The sequence below is a fragment of the Colobus angolensis genome, unplaced genomic scaffold (genome assembly GCF_000951035.1).
Source record: "Colobus angolensis palliatus isolate OR3802 unplaced genomic scaffold, Cang.pa_1.0 Scaffold25, whole genome shotgun sequence".
In the NCBI taxonomy this organism is placed as follows: Eukaryota; Metazoa; Chordata; class Mammalia; order Primates; family Cercopithecidae; genus Colobus; species Colobus angolensis.
Genome location: NW_012115710.1, coordinates 4664425 through 4677640, shown reverse-complemented (window position 1 = coordinate 4677640; position 13216 = coordinate 4664425). Strand labels below are relative to the sequence as shown.

General features: G+C 48.4%; 1 protein-coding gene across 5 annotated transcripts in view; it reads left to right on the top strand.

Annotated features, from left to right (window-relative positions):
- Window positions 1–10393, top strand: part of DKKL1 (dickkopf-like 1) — an 11833-nt gene extending 1440 nt beyond the window's left edge. For 4 of the 5 annotated variants that reach the window (XM_011946399.1, XM_011946400.1, XM_011946397.1 and 1 more), the window contains exons 2-5: window positions 156–334; window positions 1102–1242; window positions 1386–1478; window positions 9994–10393. In XM_011946399.1, coding sequence (XP_011801789.1) covers window positions 176–334; window positions 1102–1242; window positions 1386–1478; window positions 9994–10305 — 705 coding nt within the window. In that variant the 5' untranslated portion in view covers window positions 156–175 and the 3' untranslated portion in view covers window positions 10306–10393. The remainder of the gene's footprint in view (window positions 1–155; window positions 335–1101; window positions 1243–1385; window positions 1479–9993) is intronic. The other variant, XM_011946401.1, reaches the window with a different exon arrangement.
- Window positions 10394–13216: the final 2823 nt, after the last annotated feature.

Here is a 13216-nt window from a genome sequence, read left to right as displayed (position 1 = left end):
AAAAAAAAAAAAAAAAAAAGAAGCAGTGGGGGAAATGAGCGCGGTGTGAGAGTTGCCTGAACTGGGGGAGGGGGCCTGGGCAAGGTGCTGGAGAGGGGCGTCTTGGGTGGGGGCGTGGCCACTGTGAGGGGCTCTGACCCCGACCCTTGCCACAGCCTCCCCACCTGCCCCTACAATGCGGCATCGGCATCGGCTGGTCCTGCTGCTGCTCCTCTCTGCCCTGGTGACCTCCTCCACTGCAGCCCCTATCCACAATGCTGATGCTCAAGAGAGCTCCTTGGATCTTACAGGCCTCCAGAGCCTACTCCAAGGCTTCAGCCGACTTTTCCTCAAAGTAAGTGATAGCGGAGGGATGGGGAAAGAAGTACAGAGAAGAGGTTCAGGGACACAGAGTGGGAGATGGTTGGGGGCCAGGCAGGATGAGAGTCAAAGGGACAGAGAGAGAGGGCAACAGGGAGACCAAGAGAGGAAGAGAGGAAGAGGGAAGGGGCTGGTCCCAGGCTATAATCGCAGCACTTTGGGAGGCTGAGGCAGAAGGATCATTTGAGCCCAGTAGTTGGAGACCAGTCTGGGCAACATAGTGAGACCCTCATCTGTACAAAAAAATATGAAAAATAGTTGCAGGTGCATGCACCTGTAATCCCAGTTGCTTGGAAGGCTGAGGCAGAAGGATCCCTTGAGCCCAGGAGGTTGAGGCTGCAGTAAGCCATGATCGCACCACTGCACTCCAGCCTGGTTGACATAACAGGGAGACCCTGTCTCTAAATAAATAAAGATATACGTGCATAAATGAGAGGAAAGGTAACAGACAAAGAGAGACGGAGATGGGACAGAGACAAGAGACTGGGGAAAGAGACATGAGGAGAGGGGGATGGGGACAGAAGAGGAACAGGGATAGTAAGGCAACGGGACTGAGAAGAGAGACAGAATTGATGGCAGATGGAGGCCGCAGGTTAGGCCCTAAGTATCAGAGGGCAGAAAGTAAAGGGGATGGGAGGGACTTGGGGCCAGGCCTCGGGAGCATCCTAGCGGGGCTACAGAAGGGGCTGTACTAGGGGGATGTGAGGTCCAGCAGCTCACCAGTCCCTCCTCCGGCCCCAGGGTAACCTGCTTCGGGGCATAGACAGTTTCTTCTCTGCCCCCATGGACTTCCGGGGCCTCCCTAGGAACTACCACAAAGAGGAGAACCAGGAGCACCAGCTGGGGAACAACACCCTCTCCAGTCACCTCCAGATCGACAAGGTGCCTATGCAGGGAAGCCCTTCCTGGAGTCCCCTTGGGATCCCTCCATCCCTCCATCCCTCGTGCTGCAGTATCTGTTGGGAGGGAAGGAGGGCAGAGGAGGAAAGCAGGTTTGCTCTCACTCTCTCATCGGATCCTCACAGATGACCGACAACAAGACAGGAGAGGTGCTGATCTCCGAGAATATGGTGGCATCCATCCAACCAGCAGAGGGGAGCTTCGAGGGTGACTTGAAGGTTAGGACATGCCCCGCCGTCAAAGTGTCAGGCCCAAACATTTTCTTTTTTTTTTTTTTTGAGACGGAGTCTTGCTCTGTCACCCAGGCTGGAGTGCAGTGGCCGGATCTCAGCTCACTGCAACCTCCGCCTCCCGAGTTCAAGTAATTCTCCTGCCTCAAGCTCCCTAGTAGCTGGAATTACAGGCGCCCACAACCACACCCGGCTAATTTTTAGTATTTTTTTAGTAGAAATAAGGTTTCTGCATGTTGGTCAGGCTGGTCTCGAACTCCTGACCTCAAGTGATCTGCCCACCTTGGCCTTCCAAAGTGCTGGGATTACAGGCATGAGCCACCATGCCTGGCGAGGCCCTAACATTTTCTGTTTAGGAGGACAAGAAGAACTGACCCTCCTACTCCTCCGTGTGGAACTTCCTCCTTCTGAGCCTGTTTTGCCGTCTCTCAAGTTGGGCAATCCAACTGTCAGAAATGAGATTTTTCTACCTCAGAATACATCCCCAAGGGTTTGGTAGACCGTAGAGGGCTTTGTGAATGTCAAAGTGGTTTTCTTTTTTTTTTTTTTTTTAACTACATAATAGTCAATCAAAGTGTTTCTATGAGCACCAAAATGTCTTATAAACCAAGAAGGGTTTTTTTAATTCTAAGTACTTGGAAAGCTTCACCCTCATACACCCCAAAGTGTGTTTTTGTCTCAAAGTAAGTCCTCTGCAAACTTCAGAGTATTTTTCAATCTATCCCAAAGTGGTTGGTAAACGTCTCCGTTATAAACTCCAAAATGTTTTTTGTTGTTGTTTTGGTTTTTTTTTTTTTGAGAATGGAGTCTTGCTGTGTCACCTATGCTGGAGTGCAGTGGCACAATCTCAGCTCACTGCAACCTCCACCTCCCAGATTAAAATGATCCTCCCACCTCAGCCTCCCAAATAGCTGGGACTACAGGCACGGACCACCACACCCAGCTAATTTTTGTATTTTTAGTAGAGACGGGGTTTCACCATGTTTCCCATGCTGGTCTCAAACTCCTGAGCTCAGGCAATCCACCCACCTCTGCCTCCCAAAGTGCTAGGATTACAGGCATGAGCCACCACACCCAGCCCAAAATGTGATTTTTTTTTTTTTTTTTTTTTTGAGATGGAGTTTCACCCTGTCACCCAGGCTACAGTGCAATGGCACAATCTCAGCTCACTGCAACCTTGGCACTGAGGCTCAAGTGATTCTCCAGACTTAGCCTCCCAAGTAGCTGGGACTACAGGTACACACAACTGCGTCTGGCTAATTTTTGTATTTTTAGTGTAGACGAGGTTTCACCATGTTGACCAGGCTGGTCTTGAACTCCTGACCTCAAGTGATCTTCCTGCCTCAGCCTCCCAAAATTCTGTGATTATAGGCATGAGTCACTGCACCTGGCCCAATATGTCATTTTTAATACTGAAGAGCTTTATGAATGCTAAATGCTTTGTGTATTTCGCCTTTGGTAAACTTCTTTTTTTCTTTTTTGGAGATGAAGTCTCGCTCTTGTCCCCCAGGCTGGAGTGCAATGGCGCGATCTTGGCTCACTACAATCTCCACCTCCCAGGTTAAGCGATTCTCCTGCCTCAGCCTCCTGTGTAGCTGGGATTACAGGCACCTGCCACCACGCCTAATTTTTCTATTTTTAGAGAGACAGGGTTTCATCATGTTGGCCAGGCTGGTCTCAAACTCCTGACCTCAGTTGATCCAACTGCGTCAGCCTCCCAAGGTGCTGGGATTACAAGTGTGAGCCACTATGCCCGGCCACCTTTGGTAAACTTCTACAAGTGATTGTAATCATGAAGTGCTTTGCAAAATCAGGGTATTTTTAATCCTGAAAAGTTTTAAGAAACCCAAAGAGCTTGATAAATCCATATGATACCCATGTACACCCATGCAATATCTTCATTTTTAAAATGTTTATTTAAAATTTTATTTTAAAAATTTCAGGCCAGGCGCAGTGGCTTACACCTGTAATCCCAGAACTTTGGGAGGCTGAGGCAGAAGGATGACTTGAGCCCAGGAGTTTGAGATCACCCTGGGCAATACAGCAAGTCCTCATCTCTACAAAAAAATTTAAAAAGTAGGCTAGGCACTCTGGCTCATGCCCGTAATCCTAGCACTTTGGGAAGCTGAGGCAGGCAGACTGCCTGAGCTCAGGAGTTCGAGAACAGCCTGGGCAACACGGTGAAACCCTGTCTCTACTAAAATACGAAAAATTAGCCGGGCATGGCGGCCTGCACCTGTAGTCCCAGCTACTCTGAAGGCTGAAGCAGAATAATTTCTTGAACCCAGGAGGCAGAGGTTGCAGTGAGCCAAGATCATGCCACTGCACTCCAGCCTGGGGGACAGAGTAAGACTCTGTCTCCAAAAAAAAATCAAAAAAGCAGCCAGGTGTGGTGGTGCATGCTATGGTTCCAGCTACCCAGGAGCCTGAGGTGGGAGGATTGCTTGAGACCAGGAGGTTGAGGCTAAAGTGGGCCCAGATCATGCCACTGCACTGTAGCCTGGGCAACAGAGTGAGACTCTGTCTCAATCAATCAATCAATAAAATTTCAAGCCTACAGAAAAGTATTTTTCTTTTAAATATATTTTATTATTTTGGAAGTGAGTCACCCTGTGTCACCCAGGCTGGAATGTAGTGGTGCCATCTTGGCTCACAGCAACCTCGACCTTCCAGGTTGTGGAAAGTAAAAAAGTTTCTCTGTAAAGTTTTTTTTTATTAAATAATAAATCGTAAGTGTTAGAGATAATAGTTTTTTTTAAAACTAACTTTTTTTAAGCCTCTTTGCTTTGTGTTAATAACTCTTTCTTAAACTGTATCTTATGTAGTTGTTAGATATAAGGAAATAAGTACATTCTGTGTCCTTGTACTTTTTTTTTTTTTTTTTTTTTGAGACAGAGTCTTGCTCTGCCCCCAGGCTGGAGTGCAGTGGCGCCATCTCAGCTCACTGCAAGCTCCGCCTCCCAGGTTCACACCATTCTGCCTCAGTCTCCCTAGTACCTGGGACTACAGGCGTCCGCCACCACGCCTGGCTAATTTTTTTTTTATTTTTAGTAGAGACGGGATTTCACCTTGTTAGCCAGGATGGTCTCGATCTCCTGACCTCGTGACCTGCCCGCCTCGGCCTCCCAGAGTGCTGGGATTACAGGTGTGAGCCACCGCACCCGGCCTGTGTCCTTGTACTTTAACCAAGATATTTGGTCTCGACACACTCAAGCATGTCCCGGCTCACAGCTTATGCCCCTTCCTCATTAGGAAATGTTATTACTTCTCTAAGTCTTTTCGCAAGCAGCTTCCTCTTTTCCTTTGTTCTCCATTGCCTTTACTTATTTAAGAAAGTTTTTTAAGTTGTTAGCCAATTGGGTTTAGCTTAGACTGTGAGATCCAGCTCCAACCAATGGAGACAGGACATAGCAGTAAGGACCCAACACATAAGGGACAAATATTCCTGCCTTTCTTTGTTCATTGTGCTCTTGCAGCAGGATTGCTGATGGGCAGCACCCTTTCTGCAGAAAGTAAAATTGCCTTGCTGAGAAAACTTTTTGTCTGAATGCTGATTTTTCCTTGCGACACCAAGAAATAAGCATTTTAATTCTAACACAGATTCAAGCAATTTTCCTGCCCCAACCTCCCAAGGAGCAAGGATAACAGGCATGCACTACAACATCTGGCTAATTGTGTCTTTTGTTTGTTTGCTTTTTGTATATTTTTTTTTTTTTGAGATGGAGTCTCGCTCTGTCGCCCAGGCTGGAGTGCAGTGGCCGGATCTCAGCTCACTGCAAGCTCCGCCTCCCAGGTTCATGCCATTCTCCTGCCTCAGCTTCCCAAGTAGCTGGGACTACAGGCACCCACCATCACGCCCGGCTAATTTTTTTTGTCTTTTTTAGTACAGATGGGGTTTCACTGCATTAGCCAGGATGGTCTCGATCTCCTGACCTCATGATCTACCCGCCTTGGCCTCCCAGAGTGCTGGGATTACAGGAGTGAGCCACTGTGCCCAGCCTGTATCGTTTTCTTAATGACTTACCTTAGTTTCTAACAATCCGTGGTACAGTAAGTTATATTAAGACATAGTATTTTTATGGTTTCTTTTTTTAATTATTATACTTTAGGTTCTAGGGTGCATGTGCAGAATGTGCAGATTTGTTGCACAGGTGCATGTGCCATGGTGTTTTGCTGCACCCATCAGCCTGTCACCTACATTGGGTGTTTCTCCTGATGCTATCCCTCCCCTCGCCCCCTACCCACAACAGGCCCTGGTGTGTAATGTTCCCCTTCCTGTGTCCATGTGTTCTTATTGTTCAGTTCCCACTTGTGTGTGAGAACATGCAGTGCTTGGTTTTCTACTCTTGTGTTGGTTTGTTGAGAATGATGGTTTCCAGTTTCATCCATGTCCCTGCAAAGGACATGAACTCATTCTTTTCTGTGGCCAAGTAGTATTCCATGGTATATATGTGCCACATTTTCTTTATCCAGTCTATCATTGATGGAGATTTAGGTTGGTTCCAAGTCTTTGCTATTGTGAATAGTGCTGCAATAAACATACATGTGCATGTGTCTTTAAAAAAAAAAAAAAAAGTACAATAAATATCCCTATAGTCTCTTTTCCATAAACCAAAATTTCTCAAGGTTGGCATCATTGGCATGTGAAGCTGAATAATCTTTGTTGTAGGAGCTGCCCTGTGCATTGTAGGATGTTTGGTAATATCCCTGGGCTCTATACCCAGTAGAGAGAAGTTGCCTCCTGCTGGGCATGGTGGCTCACACCCATAGTCCCAGCACTTTGGGAGGCAGGGACAGGGGGATCATGAGGTCAAGAGTTCAAGACCCACCTGGCTAACACAGTGAAACCCCATCTCTACTAAAAATACAAAATATGGGGCCAGACACGGTGGCTCATACCTGTAATCCCAGCAGTTTGGCTGAGGCAGGCAGATCATGAGGTCAGGAGTTCAAGACCATCCTGGCTAACACAGTGAAATTCCGTCTCTACTAAAAATACAAAAAAATTAGCCAGGCTTGGTGGTGGGCACCTGTAGTCCCAGCTACTTGGGAGGCTGAGGCAGGAAAATGGCGTGAACCTGCGAGGCAGAGCTTGCAGTGAGCCGAGATCACACTACTGCACTCCAGCCTGGGCGACAAAGCCAGACTCCATCTCAAAAAAATAAATAAATAAATACAAATATGGCCGGGAGCAGTGGCTCATGCCTATAATTCCAGCACTTTGGGAGGCCGAGGCGGGCGGATCACCTGAGGTCAGGAGTTTGCGACGAGCCTGACCAACATGGAGAAACCCTGTCTCTACTAAAAATACAAAATTAGCCAGGTATGGTGGCGCGTGCCTGTAATCCCAGCTACTTGGAAGGATGAAGCAGGAGAATCATTTGAACCCAGGAGGTGGAGGTCACAGTGAGTGAAGATAGCACCATTGCACTCCAACCTGGACAACAAGAGCGAAACTCTGTCTCAAAAAATAAGTAAATAAATAGGCTGGGTATGGTGGCTCACACCTGTAATCTCAGCACTTTGGCAGGCCAAGGCAGGTAGATCACCTGAGGTCAGGAGGTCGAGACCAGCCTCGCCAACATGGTGAAACCCTGTCTCTACAAAAATACAAAAAATTAGCAGGGCGTGGTAGCAGGCAACTCTAACCCCAGCTACTTGGGAGGCTGAGGTAGGAGAAATGCTTGAACCTGGGAAGCAGAAGTTGCAGTGAGAGGGGATTGTGCCATTGCACTCCAGCCTGGGTGACAAGAGTGAAACGCTATCTCAAAAAAATAAAAAATACAAATACAAAAAGTTAGCTGGGCGTGGTGGCAGGCGCCTGTAATCCCAGCTACTCGAGAGGCTGAGGCAGAAGAATTGCTTGAACCGGGGAGGCAGAGGTTGCAGTGAGCTGAGATTGTACCATTACACTTCAGCCAGGTGACAGTACAAGGCTCTGTCTCCAAAAAAAAAGAGAAGTAGCCTCCTCACCTGCACCGGTTGTAACACCCAAAAATCTCTCCAAACTTCGGTTAAGAACCGCCGGCCTAGATTGTGGCTTCTTAACATTTTATCTATTTTTTTTGTTTTTAATTTCTGAACCATATGACAGTAAACGGCTGACATCATGACACTTCACCCATAAATACTTCAGCAGACACTCCTGAGACTAATATATTCTCCCACAAGACTACACTATCATTTTGTTTCTTTTTTTTCTTTTTGAGACCAAGTCTCACTCTGTTGCCCAGGCACAATCTCGGCTCACCACAACCTCCATCTCCTGGGGTCAAGCAATTCTCCCGCCTTAGCCTCCTGAGTACCTGGGATTAAAGGTGCGTGCTACCGCTCCTGGCTAATTTTGGTATTTTTTGTAGAGACGGGGTTTTGCCATGTTGGCCAGGCTGTTCTCAAACTCTCGACCTCAGAAGATCCACCCATCTCAGCATCCCAAAGTGCTGGGATTACAGGCGTGAGCCAACGCACCTGGCCCACAGTACCATGTTCACACCCAAGAAAATGTGGCTATCAAACTGTTTTGGGTGTTTATTTGTTTGTTTGGAGGTGGAGTCTCACTCTGTCACCCAGACTGGAGTGCAGTGGTACAATCTCAGGTCACTGCAACCTCCACCTCCCAAATTCAAGAGATTCTCCTGCCTCAGCCTCCGAATAGTTGGGATTACAGGCACACACCACCAAACCTGGTTAATTTTTGTATTTTTAGTAGAGATGGGGTTTCACCATACTGCCCAGGCTGGTGTCAAACTCCTGATCTCAAGTGATCCACCCACCTCAGCCTCCCCAAGTGCTGTGATTACAGGCATAAGCCACCATGTCTGGCCTATCAAACTGTTACTGTGGTATTACTTTGCTAGGGCTACTGTAACAAAGTACCACAAACTGGGTGGCTCAAACAGAAATTGATGGTCTCACAATTCTAGAGGCTGGATATTCAAGATCAGGATGTCAGCAGGGCTGTGATTCCTTCTGAGGCTGTGAGGGACAATCTGGTGCTTTGCTGGCCACCTTTGGTGTTCTTTGGTTATGAAAGCAACATCCTGATCTCTGCCTTTGTCTCCATCTTCTGTACTCTCTGTGTGCATTTGTGTCCGAATTTTCCCTTAGCATAACAACACCAGTCACAGGCCAGGCACAATGGCTCACACCTGTAATTCCAGCACTTTGGGAGGCTTGGCAGGCGGATTACCTGAGGTCAGGAGGTTGAGACCAACCTGGCCAACATGGTGAAACCCGGTCTCTACTAAAAATGCAAAAATTAGCTGGCATGGTGGCATGCCCCTGTAATCCCAGCTATTCTGGAGGCTGTGGTGGGAGAATCGCTTGAACCCAGGAGGCAGAGGCTGCAGTGAGCCGAGATTGTGCCATTGCACTCCAGCCTGGGCTACAGAACGAGACTCCATCTCAAAAAAAAAAAAAAAAAGAAAAAAAGAACACCAGTCATGCTGGATTAGAGCCCAACCTAATGACCTCATCTTCACCAATTATATCTGCAATGACCCTAGTTCTAAATAAGGCCACATTCTGATGTATCAGAGGTTAGGATTTCAAAATATGAATCTGGGGAGGAAAGAATATGGTTTCTGGATCTTGCTCTGTTGCCCAGGCTGGAGTGCAATGGCACGATCTTGACTCACTGCAGCCTCCGCCTCCCAGGTTCAAGTGATTCTCCTGCCTTAGCCTCCCAAGTAGCTGGGATTACAGGAGCGCACCACCACACCCAGCTAATTTTCATATTTTTAGTAGAGACGGGATTTCATCATGTTGGCCAGGATGGTCTCAAACTCCTGACCTCAAGTGATCTGCCCACCTCAGCCTCGGGAAGTGCTGGGATTACAGGCATGAGCCACCAGCCACCAGTGTCTGGCCAGAAGGAAACAATTTAACACCTAAGAATCTCCTGTAGGGCTTCTCAGACCTCATCTTACTAAAAGGCAGACTGACTCAGCAGGTCTGGGTGGGGTGGGACCTATTAATTTGCATACCTAACAACAGCAGCCCACCCTTTGAATTGCAAGGACCAAATAGACACTCAGTCCATATTCAAACTTTCTCCCTCGACTCAAAGCTGTCCTTGAAAGCTTTTGATTCATGATCAATGAAGGATCACACATTGCATTTATGGTCATGAGTCTTCAGTACACCCAAGAGCTTTTAGTCCCAAAGTGCTTTGTACATTTCAAACTGCTACCCTCTAAACCTCAGAGAGGATTTAATCCTAAAGTGCTCTATAATCCCAACAGGCATTATAATCCCTGAAGTGCTCTATCACCTCCCTTTTGAAAGCCCTCAAACAAATTTTCCAATCCTAAAGCATTCTACAAACCTCAGAGTATTTGTAATCCTTAAGTGTAAACCCAAGTGCTTTGTAAACCTCAAACAGGGCTTTTGAACCCACAAAGCATTCTGTCATCTGCAAAGTGGGCTGAATAGGTCAGTCTGCACTGAACATCCTGGGGTGCTATTTGGAGTATGAGAGAGTCTCCTTGTTCTTCCTCCCCAGGTACCCAGGATGGAGGAGAAGGAGGCCCTGGTACCCATCCAGAAGGCCATGGACAGCTTCCATGCAGAACTCCATCCCCGGGTGGCCTTCTGGATCATGAAGCTGCCACGGCGGAGATCCCACCAGGATGCCCTGGAGGGCAGCCACTGGCTCAGCGAGAAGCGACACCGCCTGCAGGCCATCCGGGATGGACTCCGCAAGGGGACCCACAAGGATGTCCTAGAAGAGGGGACCAAGAGTTCCTCCCACTCTAGGCTGTCCCCCCGAAAGACCCACTTACTGTACATCCTCAGGCCCTCCAGGCAGGTGTAGGGGTGGGGACTGGGGAGCACCTGCCTGTAGCCCCCATCAGACCCCACCCCAAGCACCATATGGAAATAAATTTCTTTCTTATATCTAACAACACCATCTCCTTTCGGCATTTATCCCCAAGCCCCTGCCAACCAGACCATGGCAAGGGCCCCCAGTCCCAGCTCTGAGCATGACAGCTGGCTGTGCTAGCTCTTGCCTAAGTCTACCAGGCTTGATTTTCTCATTCAGGCATTGTCTATGCTGTAGCTCCATCTGTCCACTCAGCACCCAACCCTGTCACCTCCAGCCCTGTATGCACTCCCAACTCTTAGCTATTTTTTTTTTGGAAATGGTCTCACTCTGTTACCCAGGCTGGAGTGCAGTGGCGCAATCAGCTCACTGCAGCCTCGACCTCCCAGGCTCAGGCGATCCTCCCACCTCAGCCTCTCTCAGTAGCTGGGACCACAGGCGTGCGCCACCATGCCCAGCTAATTGTTGTATTATTTAACACAGGGATCTCCCTATGTTGCTCAGGCTCATCTTGAACTCCTGGGCTCAAGTGATCCCTTCACCTCGGCCTCTCAAAGTGCTGGGATTACAGGCTTGAGCCACTGTGCCTGGCCCCCAACTCTTTCACTCCAGCCCTGTCTGTTTACGTGGCCCCTGTACTGTTACTGCCATAACAAATGGGCACAAACATGGAAACTTAAAACAACACAAATGCATTATTTCATGTATCATCCTGGTCAGAAATCCAGGATGGCTCCACCGGCCCTCAGCTCTGGGTTTCACAGGGTGTCAGCCACCCGAGCTCTCACTGGGAGGCTCTGGGAAGAAGCTGCTTTCAAGCTCATTCAGATTTTCAGCAGAATCGAATTCTGGGCTTGTGGGACTGAGGTCCCCATGTTCTCACTGGCTGTCAGCTGGGGGCCACCAACCGTTAGCACCAAGAGGCCTCTCTCCGGTTACTGCAGGTGGACCTGACATCCCAGAGCCACAGCCCAGTGTCATGGTGGGACTCTGACTTCCCCTTCTGTCCCATCTCTGGTATACCTTCCTCTTCTGGCAGAGACGGTCCTCTGCTTTGAAGGGCTTATGTGATTGAACTGGACTTTCCTGGACAACATACTTACAGGTTCCAGGAATTAGAGGGTGACCATCTTTGGGGGACCACTATCCAGCCCCACTCAGGTCCTCCCCGTGTCATCTCCAGCCTCGACTCTGTTGTGTCCACACCTGCCTATCCTCATCTTCATCTTCTCATTCCCTGACTCACCCCGATGGAAGGACTCTATCTCCAACTTGCTATTTCTCTCTTTGTCCCTCTATCTGACCCTCCCTGCTCACCACCCCAAACTCCCTCACTTCCAGGCCTGATGCCTCGTCCAAACTTGGAAGCTCACAGAGCTTGCCTTTGGTGGTCTGTCCACTTTGCCCTTCCCCAGAGCATTTCCTGTCCCCTCTGAGAATTCTCCGTCATGACCCATCAAGGAGAAGGCTGATCTGATCCTCCCCAGAGCTGAGTCCCATCTAGGACCTGGACATGGCATATACTCTCTCCCTTGAGGCCCAAGCTGAGCGCTGGATCACCCCATAGACTCACACACTCAGGAACCCAATAGTGAGGACAATGAATGCAAGTCAACTTTTTTTTTTTGAGGCAGAGTCTCGCTCTGTCGCCCAGGCTGGAGTGCCGTGACATGATCTCAACTCACTACGATCACCGCCGCCACCCAAGTTCAAGTGCTTCTCATGCCTCAGCCTCCCAAGTAGCTCGGACTACAGGTGCTCACCACCACACCCAGCTAATTTTTGTATTTTTAGTAGAGATGAGGTTTTACCATGTTGGCCAGGCTAGTCTCAAACTCCCAACCTCAGGTGATCTGCCTGCCTCATCCTCTCAAAGTTCTGGGATTACAGGCATGAGTCACCACACCCGGCCAAGTTTGGCTGCTTCTAAGATCTCTCTCCTTGGCTTGAGGATGGCTGCTTTCTCACTGTATCCTCACATTGTTTTTTTGTTTTGTTTTGTTTTTGAGACAGAGTCTCGCTCTGTCACCCAGGCTGGATGAAGTGCAGTGGCGCGATCGCCTTTCAGGCTCAAGAGATTCTTCTGTCTCAGCCTCCCAAGTAGCTGGGACTACAGGCACACACTATCATGCCCAGCTAATTTTTGTATTTTTTAGTAGAGACAGGGTTTCACCATGTTGGCCAGGCTGTTCTCAAACTCCTAACCTCATGATCTACCCACCTCGGCCTCCCAAAGTGCTGGGATGACAGGCGTGAGCCACTGCACCCGGCCCACATTGGCTTTTATTTGCAATTCTAGAACAGGGCAGTACCTCATTCTAAAAAGTAGAATGAGTGTTCCCATGAGCCGAGCAGAGAATGGTGGTTTACGATATCGGCTCACTGCAATCTGTATCTCCCAGGTTCAAGTGATTATCCTGCCTCAGCCTCCTGAGTAGCTGGGATTAAAGGCTCCTGCTGCCACACCCGGCTAATTTTTGTATTTTTAGTAGAGACGGGGTTTCACCATGTTACCAGGCTGGTCTCGAACTATGACTTCAAGTGATCCACCCACCTCAGCCTTCCAAAGTGCTGGGATTACAGGCGTGAGTCACCGCACCCAGCTAATTTTTGTATTTTTAGTAGAGACAGGGTTTCACCATGTTGGCCAGGCTGGTCTCGAACTCCTGACCTCAAAGGATCCACCCACCTCAGCCTCCCAAAGTCCTGGGATTACAGGTATGAACTACTGTGCCCAGCCAGGGATTACGTTTTTCGTTTTTTGTTTTTTGTTTTCTTTTTTATTACAGAACAATTATCCGTCATCAAACTATCCTTTCAGATTCGCTTTGAATATCTCCTTTCTTTTTTTTTTTTTTTTTTTTTTTTGGAAATGGTCTCACTCTGTTACCCAGGCTGGAGT